General features: G+C 46.0%; 1 protein-coding gene across 4 annotated transcripts in view; it reads right to left on the bottom strand.

Moving 5' to 3' along the window:
• Positions 1-24,773, bottom strand: part of RTEL1 (regulator of telomere elongation helicase 1) — a 358,799-nt gene that overhangs the window by 197,721 nt on the left and 136,305 nt on the right. For all 4 annotated transcript variants that reach the window (XM_085619604.1, XM_085619601.1, XM_085619602.1 and 1 more), the window contains exons 21-23: positions 22,261-22,338; positions 13,732-13,809; positions 13,335-13,481 (exon numbers count right to left, since the gene is read on the bottom strand). In XM_085619604.1, the coding sequence (XP_085475730.1) occupies positions 13,335-13,481; positions 13,732-13,809; positions 22,261-22,338 (303 nt within the window). The remainder of the gene's footprint in view (positions 1-13,334; positions 13,482-13,731; positions 13,810-22,260; positions 22,339-24,773) is intronic.

Below are 24,773 nucleotides of genomic sequence, written 5' to 3'. Positions count from 1 at the left end.
TCTCCTAGTGGTAAGTTTTTATTTAAACTTTGGCCAGTGGGGCTCGCTTTGTTCTTCTTTGGCTCTCTTCACACCCTGGTGCATCGGAGTGGGCCCAGGGTCGTAAAAGCAGCATGGGTTCTGCCTAGAGTGCTTCTGCAGGCAGCTCCCTCCACACATTAATTTATTGCTTAGTCTGCTGGGGTGAGTACTCACCTTTACTGTAGCTTCTTGCTACCCTGATTTAGTTGCTTACCTACCATAACCATCATTGAGCATTATGGCCCAATACAACCAGTATGATGATGATGATATATAATAATACCAGGAAGACATGCAAGCCTCCTTGGAGGAGAGCCTGGTTGACGACCAACATAATAGCGTACAAATTTCAGTGAACAAAGCCCTGGCCAGAGCTCTGGGCCCCCTTACCTATCAATTTAAAGGATATGCCTGCCAGCAAGGTTCCCCATACGCCCTTCCTGAAGGCCCCCCCAAGCTCCTATTGAATAAGGGTAAAGGGAAGGCTAGAAAATGGGCCCACACTTAAGCATTTGAGAATCTATCTGTAAAAGTCAGAGAAGAGCATGGTTACAGAGCTCACCAGCCTCACTCCTCAAACTCAGATGACTCTTAAGTCTTCCAGCCTTACTGATACGGATTCTACCTCTAATGGGAACTGTGATAGTAATCAGGCTGATGCACCAGGGACCAGTAAGAGAAAACGCTCCAGATGCCAGGCGGATTCCCGTTCCAAGACCCCTAAGGTGCTGACATTTAAGCCAACTGATATCGTCCACCCACGGTTATCCAGTTAGACCCCGCCACAAGAACTAGCAGCATATGTACAGAACAATATTACTACTCCAGCTAGATGGTTGCATTGGCTGAAGCTGGTATTGACACCTCCATTTTTGCCGCACACTCGGCCTGTAGATCCATGGCCTCCAAATCCTTAGCCTCGCACATCGAGGATATTTTGAAAGCAGCAGGCTGGTCCTCGGAATCAACCATGAAGGCTTTCTACTATAAACCAATTGTGGATGTTGCTTTAGTGGTGGTAGCATAGCTTTAAACAAGCATAATCGGAGCCTCCGGTCCTGACATAGAACAAAAGAAGTTCTAGCTTGCGCAATATGAATTTTCAATTCTATTAAGGACACGGAGGCAAGTATTATCCCACCCTGAGTGAATTATGTTCTACTATTATATGTAAGTTATAAGTACATTTCTATTGTTACTTCTGTGTTTGTATATTGGATTCCCGACCTGTATGTGATGTTTCTCTGATTACATTAGTCGTTGGTATGGATTTTATGGCCTCTATTTTCTGATTTCACAGGAAACGATTAGAAACGTACATGAAGTGAACTAATTGTTCATCAGGATTCTCGAGCAGGAGTTTCAGCTTTGGGTAAAGACTGATTCGTCCTTCAACAGTATTACAGGTTGCCTCGAAAGTTGCAGTTATTTCTACATCTTCGGGTGAGAAGGTTAGAGGAATCCTCCTCCTGGTTTTGACATGGTTTAGGTCCAAACTGTGTTCTTATCCCTAAAGTGTCAGCTCTGTTGCAAAGAAAGGGGAGTCAAAATGGGGGTGCTAGTTCTTAAAGGACTATGTGGTTGGAGCATTTGATTATTTATGTACTAAAGGTTCATGGAACATTTCGTTTTTTCCTTTATATTGTTGCTATTGGGCTGCTGTTTATTTTATGCAGTAAAGAGAGAGAAGTATAATCCTCGCCTCTGTGTTCTTAAAAAAATTGAAATTTCTTATAATGTAAGCTACAATTTTTTTATTGACCACCACTAAGCCAGTGGCATAGTCCTACAGACGAGGCTCATCAATCAGTGGTCATCCTGTTTTAAGTAGAAGAGCATCTCTGTTTTCTTCGTCCAGTGCAAGAGTTTGGTTTTTATTTTGGGGGTGAGACGGTTACCCATTGCCAGAGGAAGACTAATTTCCGAGTTATAACTGTTTTGCATTGGTCTACTTAGGAATCAGCCAGTTTGGATTGTAAAACTAACCTTCCTGTTCTGCTGGAATGTAGATGGTTAGTGTTTTTAACACACAAGGTAATGAGCACCCTTGGGGAAGGGTTAGGGAGAAGCTAGATTTGTATCATGGACTTTCTTCTTTTACCAGACACATTGCAAACTGCTGTGTCTATGCCCGCTAAAGACACACAATTGATGGACGGAATGCAGAACAAATCAAAACATTCACCCCCAGTCAAGAGATCTGGGTTAAATCCATCTTTCTTTTGCTCACAATGCCACCCCAGTTTGGACCTGGCCATATGCAAATAAGTCTTGACCCTGTGCCTCATGGGAACAGTCCAGCTGGAACTGCCAAGCCAGGTCCTCCCTGGACCGGAAACAAGCATCCTAAGACCGGTTTCGGGGTTTCACCCCTCTTCAGCCAGGATAGCTTGATTCCAGTGGCACAGTGAGCCCAGGACCCACGTCTGGGCATACCTGGCGCATTTAGGGCGAGAAAGCAAAAGACACACAATTGATGGACAGAATGTAAAACACATCAAAACATGCACCCCCAGTCAAGAGATCGGGGTTAAATCCATCATTCTTTTGCTCACCATGCCACCCCAGTTTGGACCTGGCCATTTGCAAATCAGTCTTGACCCTGTGCCTCATGGCAACAGTCCAGCCCGAACTGCCAAGCCAGATCCTCCCTGGACCGGAAACAAGCATCCTAGGACCGGTTTCGGGGTTTCACCCCTCTTCAGCCAGGATAGCTTGATTCCAGTGGCACAGTGAGCCATTCCGTCCATCAATTGTGTGTCTTTTGCTTTCTCGCCCTAAGTGCGCCAGGTATGCCCAGACGTGGGTCCTGGGCTCACTATCCTGGCTGAAGAGGGGTGAAACCCCGAAACTGGTTCTAGGATGCTTGTTTCAGGTCCAGGGAGGACCTGGCTAGGCAGTTCGGGCTGGACTGTTCCCATGAGGCACGGGGTCAAGACTGATTTGTATATGGCCAGGTCTAAAAAGGGGTGGCATGGTGAGCAAAAGAATGATGGATTTACCCAGATCTCTTGACTGGGCGTGAATGCTTTGATTTGTTCTGCATTCCGTCCATCAATTTTGAGTCTTTTGCTTGCTCGCTGTAAGTGTGCCAGGTATGCCCAGACGTGGATCCTGGGCTCACTGTGCCACTGAAATCAACCTATCCTGGCTGAAGAGGGGTGAAACCCCGAAACTGGCCCTAGGATGCTTGTTTCCGGTCCAGGGAGGACCTGGCTTGGCAGTTCGGGCTGGACTGTTCCCATGAGGCACAGGGTCAAGATTGATTTGCATATGGCCAGGTCTAAACTAGGGTGGCATGGTGAGCAAAAGAATGATGGATTTAACCCAGATCTCTTGACTGGGGGTAAATGTTTTGATTTGTTCTGCATTCCATCCATCAATTGTGTATCTTTTGCTTTCTCGCCCTAAGTGAGCTAGGTATGCCCAGACGTGGGTCCTGGGCTCACTATGCCACTGGAATCAAGCTATCCTGGCTGAAGAGGGGTGAAACCCCAACATCGGTCCTAGGATGTTTGTTTCCGGACCAGGGAGGACCTTGGCTTGGCAGTTCGGGCTGGACTGTTCCCATGAGGCACGGGGTTCAAGACTGATTTGCATATGGCCAGGTCTAAAGTGGGGTGACATGGTGAGCAAAAGAATGATGGATTTAACCCAGATCTCTTGACTGGGGTGAATGTTTTGATTTGTTCTGCATTCCGTCCATCAATTGTGTGTCTTTTGCTTTCATGCCCGCTATCCAACACAATAGTAACTGTTTTACTTGCAGTCTGCAGGTACAAAGTTACCACTGACTAACTTAGTGCCATCTAGGGTCTTTGTGAAGCAGAGGAGGTGTTGGTTTGATACTAGCTGCTTCTGACAAAGTGCCTCACTGATACTCATGTGACAGAACAGTCTTTCTCTCGCGCTCAACCTACCTTGTAAATTTTAAATATATAAAACACTTGAAATGCATACATCAAGAACATCAGCATGGGCATAGAGGCTGTGGCACCCGTCTTACACTCATTCAAATTGGCCTCAGGTCTAGGGCTCAACTGGTTTACATCATGTATTTTCCCTCTAAATCTTTATTGTCCAGCGCATGATATTGCAGTACACGAACACCAGACACCATGGGAGGCCTCCACGGACCGATATTACTTGAGAGAAGAGCTGCTTGATGGAACTTAATGAAAGTGGTGTCCTTCCTTCGAGCACAAAGTGCATTCGGGCAATCTGACCCCCTGAGAGTACAAGGCCGGCCAGCGCCTAATTGGTCACACTGCTGAGATGGCGTTAATACTTTTCAAATTTACCTATTTCTGTACAGAGAAGCCTATTTTGTTCATTGAATACCATGCTGGGAGATTTAATTTGAAACAATGGCAGACAGAGTTGCCTTGGCTAAATTACAGCTACCTACGGAGCATGGAGGCCCTGCAAATTCAACACTGTTACCTTGTGCAGCAACTTCAGTGGCCTGCTCGCTGATTGGCTGACCGGCACTTAACGGAAGTGAGAGGAGACGGCATGCGTGGTATCCAAAACACAAGTCAGGAACTCTTCCTTCCCAAATCAGTTTTGCCATAAGCCTCAAATAAAGTAGTATGTATCGCTTAGGAGACCCATCGAATGGCATTGAAAATCTCTTCAAATACTATATCATATGTTCCTGAAATTCCCCTGATAAGCAACCGTGGTTTTCAACAAGCCACTGGGAGCAGAGTTGCCAAGCTGTGGGAGAATTCTGAGATCAACTGAATGGATGATTTGTCCGAAGATGGAGCTCTAATACCTTTTGAGACAATGATGGGACAATTCGGCCTCCCATCAGGACAGTTCTTAATCCATAGAGGTCTCACTGCGGAGTTGGAAACCGTCAAGGCATTACTGACACTGAGCCACCCACTCATCTATTGCTCCAAACACTGCTGTGGTTGGCTGGAGACAGATTTCCTGGTTGGTTAGGTATATTCCGGATCCGTCAGTGGCTCTACGGACTGACCTCCGAACTCGGGGGCAGACCTGATGCTGTCCGCCCCTTCAAACAGAAAGGATGGGACAGGACACTAGCACACCTGCATGAAATTCCTGCAATGCTAGATTCCAGTAAACTCAGAATAACATACTCGGAGCTTATTTAACCCCGGCGTGGCTTAATAAAATGTGTACAACTGTCTCTCCTGATAGAGTACGCTTCCATAAACTGAACTAATAGATTAAACAAATGTTCTGTGATTGTCCAGTTGCATTCTCTTGTCCACCACTAGCTACCAAGAGTCAAATTATTTGGAGTGCTGTATACTGGTACTTCAAGCAACCTAAAACTGGTAGGGCGACAAGCAGATTCTTAGAATTGGCCTTCTTTAGGTGCTCTATCACAATGAGATGAAAGGCCTCCAACCTGACCAGCATAAGTCACTGGCATGCCATTGTGATCAGATGGGCTGATGTGGAATCTGCATCTCTTTGGCAGGAGGAGGCAAGGGGACTAAGCCAATATCCCAATGCTAACATGTGAAAGAAGCTCATTTTCTCCATAAAGGACTGTCTCAAGGATCATACTAGACTGCCTTGAACAAAACTGGCTGCACTAGCACAACACTGCTGCAAATGATATTGTAACACAGACATTATTGCATCTATTTTCAAATTGACTAAGACTTGTTTTCCTCAAAATGGTTTCTGATAGATGAATAGACAGCCTATTGTTTTAGGCAGGTTTGTTATTGTTGGGTCGTACGTAGCCTATATTTTTTCATGCCTTCACAATGCTAAATTAATGCTGTTAATTGTTGATCAACTAATGCAGATAACTTGAATAATCCTTTCGTCCTCACATCACATTCATATATTTATTGAGACACTATCTACATGACTTAGTCATGACACTATGATGTTTTATGTGTATGTTGAGTTGAGAAACAAGAATGAATATGCTACTTACCAGTATGCATCTGTTCTTGGCATGTAGAGCTGCTGACATTCATATCTGTGCATAGATCGCCGCCTAGTGTTGGGTCCGGATGTTTGCACGCTGTTGTCCTGGAAGAGTCTTCGAGGTATCCCGGGATAGGTGACTCCTCCCCTGGACTACAGTGCGCATGGGCATCCTCTCCATCCTCAGATTGTTTTTCGCCATTGTGGCAGTGATGGAGTAGATACAGAAAAGTGATGACCATGCTTAAAGTAATTCTGAGAGCTGCAGCTGCTACAGGCGCCGGGGAGGAGGGAGGGCGATATGAATGTCAGCAGCCCTACATGCCAAGAACAGATGCATACTGGTAAGTAGCATATTCAGTTCGAGGCATGTGGGCTGCTGAATTCATATCTGTGCATAGAATGTATAGCAGTGCCCTCTATTAGCGGCGGCTACCAGTGCCAGCTGCAGCGGTCTGAAAAAGGGTTTTGAGAACAGCCTGTCCTACAGCTGCCTGCTGTTTTGATTGCACATCTACACAATAGTGTTTGGTAAATGTGTGTGTGGTGGACCAGGTGGCTGCTCTACATATATCATGCAGGGGAATATTTCCTAGAAAAGCCATGGAGGCCCCTAACTTACGTGTTGAGTGGGCTCGTGGGGGAATAGTTAATGTGCGTTTTGCCTTTTGATAACAAATTTGAATACACTTAACTATCCATCTGGCTATCCCTGCTTTGGAGATGGCGTTACCCTTGTGGTGTGGGGCAAAGGCAACGAACAGTTGTTTTGTCTTCCTAAAGGGTTTAGTCCTGTCGATGTAGTACATGAGGGCCCTCCTTACGTCTAGTGTATGGAGTGCTCGTTCCGCGACAGTTTGTGGGTTTTGGAAGAAAACGGGCAGTTCAATAGTTTGATTCATGTGGAACTGCGAGATTACCTTGGGCATGAATTTGGGGTTGGTACGTAGTACGACCCTGTTGGCGTGAACCTGTATAAATGGCTCTTGAACTGTTAGTGCCTGGAGTTCACTAACCCTTCTTAAAGAAGTGATTGCTACCAGGAAAGCTACTTTCCAGGTGAGGAATTGAATCTCGCATGAGTGTAGAGGTTCAAAGGGTGGACCCATCAGGCGTGTGAGGACCAGGTTGAGGTTCCACATTGGAGCCGGTGGGTGGCTTGGTGGAATGACTCGTTTGAGTCCTTCCAAGAATGCTTTGATGGCAGGCACTCTGAATAGTGAGAGGTGCTGCCTGGTTTGCAGATAGGCTGATATTGCGGTCAAATGGACACGTATAGAGGTGTACGCCAGATTGCATCGGTATAGGTGTAAGAGGTAACAAATGATGTTTTGGATGGATGCGTCCAGCGGGTTAATGTCATTATTACTGCAATAAATGACGAACCTTTTCCATTTGGCTGCATAGCAAGCTCTTGTAGTGGGTCTCCTGGCCTCCTTGATGATGTCCATACAGTCAGGTGGCAGGTTGAGGTAGCCAAACTCTAGGACTTCAGGAGCCAGATTGCCAGGTTCAGCTGTTGCGGATCTGGGTGCTGAATCTCTCCATGGTTCTGCGTCAAATGCGCGGGTTTGATCCGCAGCCTTTGATGCGGCACCACGGAAAGTTCGAGGAAGGTGGTGTACCATGGCTGGCGTGCCCACGTAGGAGCAACTAGGACGAGTGTCAGGGAGTGTTGTCTGAGTTTGCGAGCCACCAGCGGTATCAACGGCGCTGGGGGAAAAGCGTACGCAAATCTGCCGGACCAGTTCATCCATATCACATTGCCCTGCGACTGCGGATGTGGGAACCTGGCGGCAAAGCTTTGGCATTTTGCGTTTTCGCTTGTGGCGAAGAGGTCTATCTCTGGATGACCCCACTGCTGGAAGTACGGTTGGAGTACTGATGGGTGTAACTCCCACTCGTGCATCTGGTGGCTGTGTCTGCTGAGCAGATCCGCCATCTGGTTGTCTTTGCCCGGGAGGTGCTCTGCCATGAGGAACATGTTCCTCTGAATGGCCCACTTCCACATGCTCTGAGCCAGATGAGACAACTGTGGAGAGTGTGTTCCTCCCTGCTTCTGTATGTAGTACATGGCAGTCATGTTGTCCGTCCGGATCAACACGACTTTGTTGCACAGATGTACTTTGAATGCCTTCATGGCCAGGAAGATTGCCATCAGTTCCAGAAGGTTGATGTGCATCTTCTTCTGTTGTGTCGTCCATAGTCCCTGCACTGTGTAGTGGAGTACATGAGCTCCCCATCCCTGGAGAGACGCGTCCGCTGTCAGTACTATTTGTGGAACAGGCTCTTGGAACGGTCGGCCCTTGCAAAGGTTTTGAGGATTCCACCAATGCAGAGAGTTGTTTGCCCGACCGCTCACCAACACTAGGTCTTTCAACTGTCCTTGAGCCTGATTCCACTGACATTCTAAGCACTCCTGAAGCGAGCGCATATGTAATCTCGCGTGTGGGACTATGAAAATGCAGGAGGCCATCATGCCTATCAACTGCATGAACACTCGTGCCGGAAGTGAGTGTTGGGGTTTGAACCTGGAGATCAGCATTTGCATGCTGTTGATCCTCACTAAATTTGGCTGAGCTGTGGCCGCCAGAGTGTCTATAGTCGCACCTAGGTACTGTTGTACGTGTGCAGGCTGGAGATGGGATTTTGGGTAATTTAGTGAGAACCCCAGACTGTGAAGGAGGTGAATGGTGCGGGACATGTGGCTGGCACATTGCTGGGCTGACTTCGCTTGAACGAGCCAGTCGTCCAGGTAAGGGTAGACGTGTATGTGCTGCCTCCGTAGATGTGCCGCCACAGTAGCTAGGCACTTTGTAAACACCCTTGGTGCCGTTGTCACGCCGAAGGGAAGGACTCTGAATTGGTAGTGCTGTCCTTGAACAGTGAACCTGAGGTATTTTTTGTGTGATGGGTGAATGGGTATGTGGAAATACGCATCCTTGAGGTCTAGTGTGGCTAGAAAGTCTCCCTGCTTGAGCAGCGGGAGGACTTGCTGGAGAGTGAGCATGTGAAAATGCTCGGAAAGAATGTATCTGTTTAGGGGTCTCAGGTCTAATATAGGTCTGAGTGACCCGTCCTTCTTCGGTATTAAAAAGTACAGGGAGTACACCCCCGTACCTTGCTCGTGGACGGGTACGACCTCTATTGCGCCTTTTAGAAGCATGCTTTGCACCTCCTGCTGTAAGAGCGTTAAGTGCTCTGAGGACATAGGACGGTTTCTTGGAGGAATTGTGGGTGGAGTGGAGGTTAGCTCTAGACAGTAACCGTATTTGACAATATCTTTGACCCACCTGTCCGTGGTGATGGAGTTCCACGTGGACAGGAACCTTTGTAGCCTTCCCCCGACAGGTGTTATGTGGTCGGGAGGAAGGGAGAGGGCGTCACTGCTTGTTCTTGGGGGAGGACCTGGTGTTGCCGTAGCCGCGTCCTCTTCCCTTTGTACTGGAGCCACGATATCCACCCCGGGTGTTTTTATCGTAGGTGGTTTGTGTATTGCCCTTGTTGTATGTCTGCTGTGACCCCTGTCCTCTACCTGCTCCTCTATTTCCGGGGCGACGAAAGGAGCTGCTCTGAAAGGACTGAGTCTGGAGAGCCCCCATGGACTTTGCGGTGTCCGTGTCCTTTTTTATTTTCTCAAGGGTGGTGTCAACCTCCGGTCCGAATAAATAGTCGGGGTTGACAGGCTGGTTGAGTATTTTATTCTGCACCTCCGGTTTGAATCCGGAGATTCGCAACCAGGCATGTCGTCGCAGCATGACGCTTGTGTTAATGGCCCTGGCAGCCGTGTCTGCGGCATCTAGTGCACACTTGATGGAAGCATTTGTGAGTAGCTGTCCCTCTCTGATAAGAATTTCTGCACCTTCTTTGTACTGGTCAGGGAGATGTTGGAGTAGTTGTTCCAATGTGTCATAGTGCGCTCTATCGTAGCGAGCGAGGAGCGCTTGAGTGTTGGCTATGCGCCATATGTTGGCAGCCTGGGCGGCAACTCGCTTGCCGGAGGTCTCTAGCACCTTGGACTCTTTGTCCGGGGGAGGAGCGTCACCTGTCGTCTGCGAGTGTGCCCTCTTGCGAGCATTCGCTACGACAATGGAGTCTAGTGGTAATTGGCCTCTGATGTAAGTAGGGTCCCCAGGCGCCGATCTGTATTTCTTATCGATCCTGGGGTTTATCACTCGTGCCCTGGTGGGTTCTTTGAAGATGTCCTTGGCTGGTTTGAGGACCCCTTTCAACATGGGCAGAGTTTTTACATGTCTTTCTGAGGATGCGAAGGTGTCCATAAGAAAGTCGTCCTCGATGGTGTCAGAGTGAAGCTGCACTCCATGATTATTTGCGGCACGTTCGATAAGAGCGTTGAATGCTGCAGTGTCCTCTGTGGGAGATGTTTTCGCCCCATAGAGTTGTGGGTCTTGTGCATCTAGAGGTGCACCTGGATCTGCAGGGTCGCCCCAAGTTTGATCAGGGTCCTGTTGGTAATCAGGGTCTATGTCTCTGTGGTAGGGGACTTGGTCATCCATGTAGTCCTCCAACACATCCGTGTTGGAGTGTGTGGGAGAGGATGATTGTGGATCCTGGTAGGGCGAGTGGTAAGATTCGCTTAGGAGAGGTTCTGAGTCCACAGGCAGCTTCCTTTTTAGTGGGATCCGGAAAGGGTCCAAAGGTGGCTCCGAAGTTATCCTCCGTTCGTGGATAACCATCCTGCCGGTGTTGGCGTCGATGACATGTGACGGAGACGCCTCAGCAGGTGTAGTTGTGGAGTGGGTGACCCGTGTCGGAATATTTTTGGGATCGTGGACGGAGGCAGGCCAAAAGTAATGTTGGCTGGCGCCGAAGAGGCTGCTGGAGCCTTTATTGGGCCGGAGCCCGACGTGTCCTGGAGGACCGTTTTGGTTTTTCTGCTTTGTGCTGCACCAGGTCGCACTTGGAGCGCCTTCGAGGCTTTCGCGCCGACCAGGTCTGTAGAGGCGGTCGTCCACTTTTTCGGCGCCGGCGGGTCATCGAGTCGAGGGGCGGGAATGGCCGTCGACGTCTTCGATGCATGAGGCTTCGGTGTTGCCGTGGAAGCGATGTGAGTCGCAGCCGGCAGTGTGACCTTTGGTGTCGGAGTCGATGGCGTCGACGCCGGGAACCGATCAGGTTTGTTGGCACTGAAGGCCTTTTTCCGTATGCCGACTCCGACGTCGGCCGCTTCAAGTTCGGCACCGAAGTCTGGCTTGGTGCGCTCGGTGCCGACGCGCTTCGCTGGCGTCGAAGGTGTGGAAGGCCTCGATCCGACCAGCGCCACTTTTGGTTTCGGTTTCGATTGAACCAGTGCAGCTTTCGGTTTCGGTTTGGAAGAAGGGAAACCAGCCGGTTTAGGTAATAATGGCTGCCGCTGAACGTCCGAGGCCGGGCCCGAAGAACTGCGGGATAGGTCTCGGGTAAGGCCCGAAGGCGATCCCTCGACCGGAGCCATAGACTGTGGCACTGGGCTCTCTTCAGTCTGAACGGGTAGGCCTTGCTCGTCATTGGAGCTACTCTCTTCGGCCCCTAAGGCCTCATCGTAGTCTCCTACCTCGGTGTCGTCTTCATCTCTGCGAAAGAGTGATTCGTCGACGTCGTTCGATCCGGAGTCATGTTCGGAAACGGGACTGGAGGGTAGGATCTCCAATTCTTCGGTCTCGGCGTTGAAGATGTCTGCCGGGGCCGGTGCCGCGTGCTGCGCTTCGAGTCTTGCCGCTCGTTGGTTCCGTAGAGTCTTCTTGGAACGGAACCGGGCACAGGCCATGCATGTCGATTCGTCGTGATCCGGCGAAAGGCATTTGTTGCACACCGGATGGACGTCGATGTGGGGATATTTCGCATTGCATACCGGACATCTCTTGAACGGTGTCCTCGATTCCATCGTCGATGTCGTCGATGGGCAGGTAAGAAGCGAAAAGTCGGTGCTGAAAGTTGTTAAACTAACAAAGGAGTATCGAAACCGATCGAGAAAACAGTACCGACGCGAACTAAAGGCCTTTTGGCCTCGATAAAGTTTTTCCTAACTTGAGCTAAGATAGCACATCCGAACCCAATGGCGGAAAAAAACAATCTGAGGATGGAGAGGATGCCCATGCGCACTGTAGTCCAGGGGAGGAGTCACCTATCCCGGGATACCTCGAAGACTCTTCCAGGACAACAGCGTGCAAACATCCGGACCCAACACTAGGCGGCGATCTATGCACAGATATGAATTCAGCAGCCCACATGCCTCGAACTAAGGAAAACTCAATAGAAATTTGTTTAAGAAAACTCTTGAAAGGTACTGTCCTATCATGATGTTTTGTTGTCCTGTTTATACCCTCATCCCACTAGCCACAATTTACCACAAAATCAGGTAATACATGTCCCCTTTAAACTTTGAACTTACCAAAGTTACGTACTAATGCTTCTCTTACACCATTTTGCACTTCTGGCATTAAAATCCTCACTTCCTGACCGCAGAGCACTAGAGCCATTCATTCCTACTACACTTGTGCTATAAAAAGAGTATGTTTATGTGCATCAAGTCTTAACAAAGCTACAGATGTGTCCTTTTTTGAGGGAACTCCCCATGCTACACCAAGTCAAACTAGCTGCCAGCAGACTCCACTGGCAGCATGATTTCCTGCAGATCTATGAAGCTATTTATTGGGTGCAACTTTGACCCTCAAGAAAAACTCATGGTGCTATTGACTTAAGGTACTGAAGCAGAACGGACAAAGATCCACTGTTGAGCAAAACATCAAAAAGCTAGGCTTTCAGTTTTTTTTCCAATATCCGAGATGGTTTGATTCTTCCCCAAGGGCTATGGGCAGGAAACTCAATATAATATGGGTGCAATGCTAAATAAACAAATCCTTTCTAGATGCTCAAAGAAGCACTACACTAGCCAACTATTCAAGACTGCTAGTAACCTCCAGCACACTTGTTGCAATGCTCCTGTAAGAATAGGATATCCTTCCAGGAAAAGCTAAGAGGTCACCTCATCAAAATCTACTTAAAGGACTAATAGTGGTGCTCTTTGTCACAACAGTAACCAATCTACGTTGCTACTCTTGTTTGGTATAGTCCCTTGATATATGTAAAGGGAATGGTTGATCGTGTTGCTAGGACTGGGCTACATAAATGTCACACAAAAATCCACTAATCTCAAATTCAGCAAATATTTATTCTATCCAATATTATACTGGCTCATGATCTAGCCTGCATGATAGTGCTCCATCTTGCTAGTTTGGCATTTGTGTATATCCTGTAGGACAAAACCTTTGCCCTATATTCTACTTGCAGAATTCTGAAGCACCTCAAAGCAGGAAATGGCGCAACATAAAAAATATAAATAAAGCAACAAACAGCAAAAGATTGATTGGGTGGTGAAGAATACCGACCTGACCTCGAGCTCCCTGTTTACTCCTCATCTCATCCAGGAACTGCATCTTCAGAACCACACGTGGGTCCATGCGAGGGGGGAAAGGGAGCCCAGTGATGATGACACCACGACCATTCATGTCTGCAAAATCAAGGCCCTCACTTGCCTGAAAAAGAAAAAGTGAAACCAGTTACTGCCAACCAGCCTATAGCGTAGAAAGTGTGTAGGAATGAAGTGTGTTTGTTACAGAGGGAAGGTGGACACTGTACAGAGGTCATTAGAGGCCTGGAGAAAAAGGATGTAAACTGGGTTTTTGAAGAGAGACTAAAACGGATATAACACTAGAGGGGACCAGATGCTGGGTAGCAGAAAAGAGAAAGAAGCATAAAGAACATCTGAAAGATGATTGCATTTACCTTTCCTCGACACACTGCAAGGAACATGGCTCCGTTGGATTTGGGGTTGACAACTTGCGTGTAGTACGCATCAATAATCTTTAGTAGAAAGAAAGAAAGAATAGACAACTGGTAACAATGACCAGAATGTGCATTACTGGTAACAGGAACTTCCGAAGAGGATAAAAGGACCACCAGAGTTAGCCTGCTTCCTGGACTACTCAACAGTGTTACCCTCTTTATCTTTGCTTTCCGTTACCTTTCTTCTTGGAGAGTATGCTAGCCCTTTTTAACTCTGATGGAGATGTCAGTGTCACAGTAAAGCCTGATAAAGGTAAGACCAGATCACGAGCAGGGTCTTACAAAATAACAGATATACGCTTTTTCGATTCAACTAATTTCATAGTTATCCATCTGCAGGAAGGTACATTATTTTAATAAAGACCTAAATATCAAACTTTGCCTTCAGTAGTCACTAGATTATGCAAGAGACGGATGTATGACTTTACCACGCATGCCATTACCACTCATGCCTTTACAACGCGTCCGCCTAACAACACAAAATTTACCAAGCATATACCTTCAGAACGAAAATGTAAGTATTTTGCAGGTAAGTATATATATATATATCTCCCAAATCCACTTCGCGTCGCGAAATAAGGCACTCTCAGGACTCAACGGAATTGCCAGTTCAGGAAGTTTATTATGCTTCCACGCTACGCATTTCGGCGGTTACACCTTGCTCACACCACAGTTGTGCATTATTTCACGACACAAAGTGGATTTGGGATATTTGTTTACCGGGTGCTCTCCCGGTGCATGCACCACCCTCCACGAGTCCTTGGTCTCGGCAAGAGCAGATCGGATTTGGATATATATATTTGGGTGGCTAGGATACATGGTAAAGGCTTGCGTGGTAAAGGCATATGTGCAGTAATGTATGTGTGGTAACGCTATTGCGTGGTAACGGCTGTGTTGGAAAGGCTGCTTCCCCTAAATGTATGCACAACACCATTTGGGAGAGGGGTCTGTACAGAAACACAGTTCAGCTGAGGAGAAGGAGGCCTGAAGCATTAAAGTATTTGAAACACAGCTTTCACAAGTACTAAATTGGAAACCAATACCAAGGACAGCCCTCTGCCATTAATGTAGTGAACATTATGGAAAACCAACAGCTACCCTTTAACCCACAGGGAACCTGTGTAATTCGTGATTATTGAAAATGCAAAGTGTTGCATGAATAATTGGAAATCAGAGATTGTTGTTTGTTGAAAGAAACACACAAAAAATAATATATTTTTCTCACCTTATTTGCACACTTTCTGGTTGTGTTTCTTTGCACACTGCATTGGGTCACATATAAATAGAAAACTGAGGATTTGTTTATTGTATGTATGTTATAAATGCACATATTGGATATCATTTTCTTATAAAACCTAAATGGTGGAATTTTTCTGGTGCTCTTACTTAGAATTGTGTTAAGTCCCAGCGGCGATTGGACTCTCCATTCTGAAATTTTGTAGTAAATGATACTTATGAGAACCACTGTTTTCAATAATTATCAATGCAGTGAATGCAGCCCCCAGTATGATGTCACTGAGTGAGGGCAGCATCCAATGTGTGGTTGCTGCAGTAAAGCCAGGTCATAAAGTTTTGCAACTGCAGGAAGGACAAACTTCCAATGTGATATAACTGCAATGAGGACGTATCTCAGTTTGAGATCACTGCAGTAATGGCAACTACAAGCATGATGTTGCAGCCAACATGGTTTAGCAGAAAATGAAACCTGAGCTCTTAAAACCCAAACTTTATTGCAGAGAATTTGTAAAAAAGTTGGTAATTCTGTCAGCCAAGGCTATTCTAATTTGTTCACAGTACGCGTGTGTTCAATATTTTCAATAAGCCTAAATGTGCATCTAGTGAAGTCTGTTTTAGGCCGGGCTGAGCTTTTTCAACTGGCCTTTGAAGTGTAAAACTGCAATAAAAGTGTAAATAAAAGGTCCTCCTGGTCCTGAACCACAGGCAAGTTTGTGACACTCAATTCTATGGAGCTCGTTACATACTCATCCCCACAGCATTCATTCCCTCCCTTCCAACTCCACCCGAGGCCTTTTGGACAGAACGAGGAGTGGATAACCAAATTCTCTGATGTCCTTCCCACCCAATCGATTCAACATGACCACACCACTGTCCTCAGTGACTTCAATCTCCCAGGCAACTGAGGGAAAAGAAAACACACAAAAAAATACAAGAGACACTCTTAAATACCTCATTAGCACATACAAGCACGTCAACCAATCAACACCACTCCAAGGCCACATCCTGGATCTTGCCTTCTTGTCATCACCAACTACCCAGTGAAAGTCTCCCATACTCCTAGACTGGACCGATCACCTTGTCATCCCCATCACCCTGCTCAACATCCAACCAACACTTCGGTCATCCCAAAAGAGAAGAACAAACATTCAAATATTTCAAATACTCTAATAGACAACCTTAAGCTCAAACTCATCTTTCAACCTCCGGTATCAATACCCTTCTAAACAACTTCAACACATTTCTGGAAACCTATGTGAACTCCTACGCTTCAACTTTAGCATAAAATAAATGTGTAAGTCAAAACCTTTAGTACCCTGTTACTCCAAAGACCTTACCAAAAAACAAATCTGCAGAAAAAAAATAAAATGGAAGAAAAGCAAAATCTCACTGTCCCGCCATGTAACATGTAGACAGGTCATACATCAGGCAAAGACAAAAACTATACCAATACTAACAACAGAAGCAGAACCCTCTTAAAATATTCAAGCACTGCATCAACCTGCTGACTGACCTGCTAATCCCATATAGCAGACACGTGTAATGCCATTAACCACTTCTTTAATAAAAAAAAATACAGAAGACCTGACAGCATATCACCCACAAACAAACCTGCTGGTCCTCCGACATCCACTCCTCCTCAAAATGCCAAAATGGTCATCTTTCAAACCCATCTCTCAAAGACTTTGCAGGCTACCTCAACTTCCTCAAAACCTCACATAGGAAAATTAGGTCTTACTTTCATCCATCTTCAAAGCCCTCTCTGGAGGAGCACTCTCACCCCAATTTACGACTAGTAACGCCTCTTATATTCAAGGCATTTGAAGCTCTTAAGACAGGCCAGATCCCCTCATTCCTAAAGAACAAGTTACTTTCCTTCCGTAACACTCTTAAATGGTGCATATTCTATTTAACTGCACATTTTTAAAGCTTTTAATAAGACTGGAACTGGAAGATTTTTCAGAGCACCCCTGCATACCAGTAGGTGGCATCATGGGCTCCACGTCAATCCTGCTCCTTTCCCGAAGTGATGGCTCTAGCCGAATAGAAGCACTACCCAAGGGTGCCAACATCAGTTTCTGTCTTAACACAGTTGGTGCACTCTGACGCAGCACTCAAAGAACCAATTACATGTGCCAGTGTGCAGATCTCTAATTTGGGACCTTTTTAATTGGAAAAGTGTTCATTCAAGAGAATGGGGAGGCAGGAGGTTGGTGAGGAATCTGCAGTTAGACATAGTATCCACCAGAAAGAGCATTACCAAAGGTAAGTAAGCTGTTCTTCTGATGTATACTTCTAACCATAGATTCCTCGCCTTTAGAAGAGATACAAAAGCAGTACCTCCTCTGGGTTGGGCTGTGGAATGGCTCATTCCAAAAAGTCCTGCAGCTCTTCCCATAGACTTGGCTATCACAGCATTATTGTTTTGTGAAGTTGTGCACAGATGAACATGTTGCAGCCTGACAAATATCAAGGACAAGCACGCCGTGTGCCAACAGAGTGGTAGCAGCTTTAGCTCTGGTTGAGTAGGCCCTCAATCATTATAGAGGCTGTTTTTTGTATCTACGCATAGCATGTCTTTTAATGCAGAGAAAGATCCGTCTCTCTAAAGTCCTTTTCGTCACAGACTTGCCTTTCTTTGCACCAGAGAACTCCACAAACAGCTGATCGTCCACCCAATGGCCTGTGGTATGATTGTTGTAAAAATTCAGCAATCTTGTGTGGTCCAAACAATAGAGCTTCTTTTGAGGGGTGAGGTGGAGAACGTTGATGTGAAATGGACCATCTGACATGAAAGGGAGTCACAAATGCTGCTAGAAACATTGCTCTAGTCCTCAGCACCAGCTTATCTGGAAAGAAGGTGGTGTACGGTAACTGGACTGACAGAGATTGAAGCTCACTTACACAACAAGCTGAGGTTATTGAGATGAGAAAGATCATCTTCAGGGTCAGGAGAGGTAGTGGGGATGTGTGCAGTAGCTCAAAAAGGGTGCTCATAAAAAAAGTGATAACCAAAGGGTCCATATTATGGGCGCCACACCAAGTCACAAGCATGTCCCAGCGTCCAGCATGAACACACTTTGTATAAAGACATCTGGCCGCAAGTATGATATGCTCTAACTTGGGAGGAAGATCTAATGCAGTCAACTGGCAGCACTCAATCTCCATGCATGGAGGTGTGGGTTGCACAGGTGCAAGAGCCTGCCGTGCTACTGGGACAGAAGACAGATGCTCGTGTCACGAAGTTTGAGCACTACACTCTCCTGGCCTAATCCGAAGCCAGTTGGATGTCTCTGGCACCAGACATTCCTGATCTTCTTCGTACCTCGGATAAGGAGTAGTACCTGAGGGAAGGCATGAAGTAGTTCCCTGCTCCATTCTAAGGGGAATGAATCTCAGAGAGAACCTTCTTGGGAACTACTGTGTGCAAAAGGGTTGACATGTGCGTTCTTGGCAGTGGCAAAGATCAAGCCAGGGTTCTCACCATTATTGGAAAATGCCCTGCACCACCTCCGGCTGTAACTGCCATTACCAATCTGCTTTCATTTAGACATCCTATCAAGTGGTGCACAATCAGGGAAATGTCCTGACAATTCAGCCAGTTAAAGAGGTGCAGTATATGGCAGAGGGCCCTAAGGACCCCACACTATTGTGTTTGCTGCAATACCACATGGCAGGGGTGCTGTCAGTGAGGATCTGAACCAGCTTTTTCCTTTGAGGGACAGCAGGGAGACTGTCAATGCCAAGCAGATAGCTTGCAACTGCCAAAGATTGATGTAGGAAACGGGTCTCCCCTAGAGACCAGAGTCCTCTGATCCCCACATCTCCCTGATGTCCTACCCAACCCAGCAGAGATGCATCCTTACTACATGCAGCTCTGGGGGCGAGAGGGTTCTGCTGCTAAACGAATGGCGGTCAAGCAGCCATCAATGCATATCTTTTGCAGTCACCTCTGAAACCTGGAGGGAATCTGATAGGTCCCCTTGGTGCTAGGCCCACTGAGTCTTCAGATCCCACTGCAGAGCCTGCACATGCACACTGGCCTTAGTACATGAGCAGGAGGCAGAATGCCAATATACCAACAAGCCTCACAGCCACCCTCCCCGAGATCCAGCACCGAGTCTGAAGCATCGGGATCACAGCCAAAATGTCCTGGACTCTTCTCTGGAGGAAAGGCGCGGTAACACATCGTATCCAAGATGGATGAGATGAAATGTAGCCTCTGCAAAGGAATCAGGTGTAAGTTTGGCATGTTGATAGTGAGCCCCAATGATGTCAGGAGGTTTATCTTTCGTCTGGAGGTGGCCCATGACTGACCGTGGCAAGCACGCCTTCAACAGCCAGTCATAGAGGGAAGACGGTACACCAGACCTCTGAAGGTATGCTGTGACCACAACCATCCCCATCGAGGACACCCAAGGGGTTGACAGGGAGCACAGAAAACTGAAAATACTTGTGGCGGAGTAACATCCAGTTTCGAGTTCTGGGGCCGGGAATCCATCCATGGCTCCTTTATCTAAAAGAGTGTGGACTTCCTGCAACAAAATGGACAAGGGGTTCTTCGAAAGCCTCTCTGATGTAAGTGGAATAGGCCGCAGGTCGGAAAGGAATGGCAAGACATAGCCCCTTTCAACTATCTGCTGGACACACCTGTCAGGTGTTATGGCCTGCCACATCTGAAAAAAATGGCTAATTATGCCTCCCACATGGTAATCGTGAGCCGCCAAGGGTAAATTTCAGTGATTTGAAAGCTGCAGCTGGTGTGGAGGGGGGGGGGGGCTGGGAGGTTTAATGTTCCTGCGGGCGGGACACTGTCTATTGGATCCCCTACTCTGATCCTGAAGGCCTGTTAGGGTGGTGGGCCGTGGTGCTGCCTATAAGCAAACCACCAGGCGATGCCTCATTAGAGGTGAAACTGCTGGGGATACTGGCTTGTAGGAGTGACAACACAAATGGTTACGCACTGTGGCTGTATTTCCTTTCAAGCGCTCTAGGGTGGGGCCAGCCAAATCGCCAATGAGGAGAGTCCTATCAAAAGCTTTATCCAGGAGTGATGCCTTAGCGGAAAAGTCTTCAACCTTTGGGCGCACACCCCTGGAATCCCATGGGGGCCGCAATGCTCTGCAAGCACTTGTAAATAAAGATGGCCTGGAAGTGCAACATTGTTTATTTGTCAACTTTTCAGAGTATCTTCATTTGCAGCAGTTAAACTGCAGAAACAAAACCCCACAAGATCTGTAATCTGGAGTGCCATGGGGTTGGGGTTAGTGAGTGTTGTGGCAGGGTCAAAGACATGGCCTAAAAGAACAAAATACTCTGTATCTATTTTTGTTCTTTTATTTTCTGGTCTCTGCCTATAAAATAAAGCACACACCTTAAATGGAAAAAAATGCAGGTTAAACTAGTATTTTGTAAATTCACTCTTTTACATTATGAAAACTCAGCTGGTTTATGTGATCTCTGCAGATATCTGTGTGTGTCCAAAGAGTCACAGAATTGAATCCTTCTTGGTGAAGTTAGGAATAGGAACTCTATTAATGGTGCTATGGGACCCAGCCTATGACAGAAAGCACTTTTAATATATAAGTCAATATTTCACAATTGAAATTACACACAGTATAAAATGAGCTGCTGCTTAACAATTTAGAGTTTAAGATAAAACAATTGCTTTTAAAGTGTATATTGAAGCAATAACTAATCAGACTATACCTAGTGTAAACATTTTTATTTGTCAATTACAATGATGCATTGCAGAACCTAGCTGATAATCCCTTTATATTACCCGTCAGGAACAATAAATATTTGTCACCATGAAACTTCAAGTGACTCCATCAATTACAGTCTCTACAGGCTCCCAAGCAGCCTTTGCAGGGGCGTGAGGGGCTCCCAGGCAGCCTTTGCAGGAGCCCGAGGAGCTCACAAGCAGCCTTTGCAGGAGGGTGAAGGGCTCACATTACCTTAATTATGGGAAGCAGTGTTTTTTTGGCCAGTTTCTGTTTTTGTTTGACACATTTGATATTTTATACATCTCACATTTAATATGCATTAAGAGCTCTCTAAAGAGTGCCCCTAAAAAGATTGCATAAGGCCCACCCCCTGCGCTCAGCTCTGCCCCTCCCGCTCGCCCAATACTTGTCAAAGTTTTGGAGGGGGCCCTGACTTCAAAACATTTTGCTTAGGCGGGGCTCACAGCAAAAAAGTTGTAAGACCTCTGCCTTAATTTCACCCAAGAAGGCTGTGTATCTCACCTACATGTGGCGCTGGAGCACCAGGCTAGTCCAGACTGCTCTGTTGAAACCTTCGGTCAATTCCAGGCTTGACCATATGACATATTTGCTTGTGTCCTGGCCATCGCAAGTGGTCTGAGCCAAGTTGGTGCGGAATTCTTTTGAAACTCCTGGCAAGATCTCTGCAACAAACTGTCAAAATGCATAGTAGTACCTACCCATCAAACAGCTGATGTTGACTGACCAAAGGGCAAAGGTAGATGAAGAGAACAGTCATTTTCCAAATGGCTCAAATAGACTCGCTATCTAGAGGCGTCGTAGAAAAAACGTTTGGATTGATCCTGCTAGTGGAAGACTTAACCACCGGCTCTGCAGGATTGGGTGGTAAGTCAAAAGAGCAAAGTTGTTCGGAAAAGGTCTGTCGCGACGTACTACCTGTGTATTTACAGGTAGGCAGGAACGCGGTTTTGCCAACTGCCTATCAGGGTATCAGTCAGAGCTATTTTTATATTTGGCTTGCTTTGTACACGCTCACACAGAGGAATGAGTAGAGTGATATGTGAAGACTTGCCCTGCTTTCCTTCAAAGATTATGGTGGTAGCCCATGTCAACACCAGTTCTTTATCTTCTACAAGCTCACTTTATCCAATTGCATCCTGGACCAACGGGGAGGGGATTCCCACCACGCAGCTTAGCACAATATTTATATACTGAATACAGTGATGCCAGGCAACCTGAAAACTAGTTCAACTATTAAAGATAAAAACTCCTATTACACCTGGCTGTTCCATCTATGACAAAGCATGGTCCGGTGACAGTGCTTCCTTTAAAACAGTCATGTCTGATCAACCTCTTTCTCAAGATATACCCACATGCAGGTGCCTTCTATCATAGAATGTTTCTACACTACTTGTCTAAGGGACTGCGAACCCCGGCATACAGGTTATCCACCCCTGCTAGATGCATCAATGCACACAGCTCATGCAACATAAAAAGCACAGCTAACCTCAGAGAAATTTCCCTTGCCTTTGGGCTCCACAAACATAGGTTTCACCTCTTCCATTCTGGAGTGTGCACCCTCGCCCTGTGGGAAAAACACAAACCATAAATAGAAATTATGATGTTAAAGCAAAATGCAAATAAGAAAAACACACAAAGAAAATTAAAAAAAGGGCAAAAGAAAACCCAAGAAAAACCGCTTACAATGCTTTGAGGTTAAAATAGAAATACGTGAAATTTGTATTGTTAACAGGACACATATCAATGGAAATGACTAACAGGACACAGAGAAATACATGCAGCACCAACCATGAGTGGAAACCACTAACCAGACACTGAAGAAGAAAAAAAAGAAACAACAAAAACTATGAACAAAACAAAGAAAACGAAAGACAAGTAACACAAAGAGCATGCTAACCCAATTAAAACAAAGAGCCTTAAATAATCAAAAGGACACACAAATCTATCCAATGCAGATTACTACCATTTCCCACACATGATGCAATTGAATAGCATTATACAGATGATTGTTTAGTGAATATGTGTATGGTCTAAATATTTTTCTCATTTTATATCATTGTAATGAAGCTTTAGGTGCCCTTTAGGACCTGTATTATTAGCTCATTTGTTGCTTGTAAGTCATGCAGTGAGTGCTCAATGGCTTTAGTCCATAGATATTCTATTCACACAAGCACAGGTCTGAAGACGCCCAGTGAATGGAACTGGGCCAAACGATTGCCTTTCTGTGAATAGTAGTTAGCGATGTTAATGGCCGCCAAGAACTCCACACCAGAGTACAACAATACCACTGGACCTGGTTGGCTCAATACCTATGGGCCTTACTAATCCATTCTATTTTGTTAATTGGGGTTCTCTTGTGATGAAACAGGAGGATTTTGGGTTGTATTTAAAACTTTACAGACATTGTTTTTTCAACCAGGTAAAACAAGCACAATAAAGTTACATTTATGGAAGAAAATTCTGATATCAATACATCTATGGATCATTCAAAACTAGAACCAAGCCAAGAGATCGGCATGAGTATCTGTGGTAACTATGAGAGAGCAGGGAGGGATTGTGCGAGAATGATAATATGCTATGTTTTTATTAATGTCTGAAGTCATCCTTCCCTTTTAAGATGGGCAGAAATGCAGCACACTGAAACACAATCAAACCCCTAACATGAAGGGAGTGGACTGAGTATTCCAATATAAACTGATTTGATGTGGGGCTTACAGATGACGATGATTGTACAGAGGCGCTACAATCACAGTGAGAGGCAGCAATCTCCACTGACTTCGCTTTATCCAGTTCAAATATTTGCACAGGGTATATTATACCAGACTCAGACTCTGGAGGGCAGAATTGATTGCATCACCGCATGGCCTCTGGTGTCATTCGGAGGAAGGCACCTTCTTACATACCATCTGGACATGCCCTTCCTAGATCGTTTTAAGCAGGGGTGCTGGCCTGTCTAACAGAGGCACTGGCATGGGAACTACAGAGATCCCCCCAAACTCACGCTTCTGCACCATACGGATGGCATAGGTGGAAATAGATATAAAAGACATCTTCTATTTTTAGGCCTCACATTAGCAAAACAAGACATTGCTAGACAATGGAAAGCAGAAAATTCACCTTGAGTATGGCTTTGGAAAGCGGGCATGGACTACATGGACTAGGAACTTCCAGTTTTCGTTGCCCAAGGCTGCCCACAGAAACACATCAAAATATGGACAAGTGCGCCAATTATAGAAGCATTCCCTTTCAAGACATACAAGGTAACAGATGGCCAGTTAGATGGCGGGGAAACAAATGATAAGTGAATGTATAGCCTTATTAAACGGCACGATTAGCATGATGCGAGATCTAGATTGTTAATGCTATATAATATGGGGTACTGATAGTAATATGTTGATACCAGAGTTATGGTATGGTGTTTTTTCATCAGACTGTTTAAGAGGAGATGGGGACTAATGATTGCATCAGATCAATTTTATCATGCTGTGTATGTCTCATGTCGCTTGGTGGACACTCTGTATTTTCTACCCAACATCAATAAATGTGTTTTATTTTAAACAGTATAGTTTACATAGCAGCCAAGACAAAAATCCAGCACATCCAGATCTGCCCCAAATAGTAAGTAGGTGGGCCCTGAACAGCACCAGTTGCTAAAGATGCTGCTGCCAAAGCAGAGAGAACAGGGACTATGAATCTGGAGGCACTCAAATGAAATCCATTAACTCAAATATACAGACATGGCAAAAGAGGTATGATTCATAATTGTTTTTTGTTGAATTCCCTTCAAAAGCGATACAACCAATGTGTTTCATTCTAATGAAATTCTTCAAGCAGTATGTGTAGGAAGAGGTATATGTTAATTTACCCCTCCAATGGGCAAATGTCCTGAAGGGTGGGAAGTCCCCAGAAGCCTTTTTTTGACTGACAGTGGATAAACAGATGTAGACACCTGAAACCATGGCGACACCACAGGTCTAGGATGGTGTTTAATGCCTGTGT

This window comes from Triturus cristatus, chromosome 7, assembly GCF_964204655.1.
Source record: "Triturus cristatus chromosome 7, aTriCri1.1, whole genome shotgun sequence".
Taxonomy (NCBI): Eukaryota; Metazoa; Chordata; class Amphibia; order Caudata; family Salamandridae; genus Triturus; species Triturus cristatus.
This window is presented reverse-complemented; position numbering and strand designations above follow the sequence as displayed.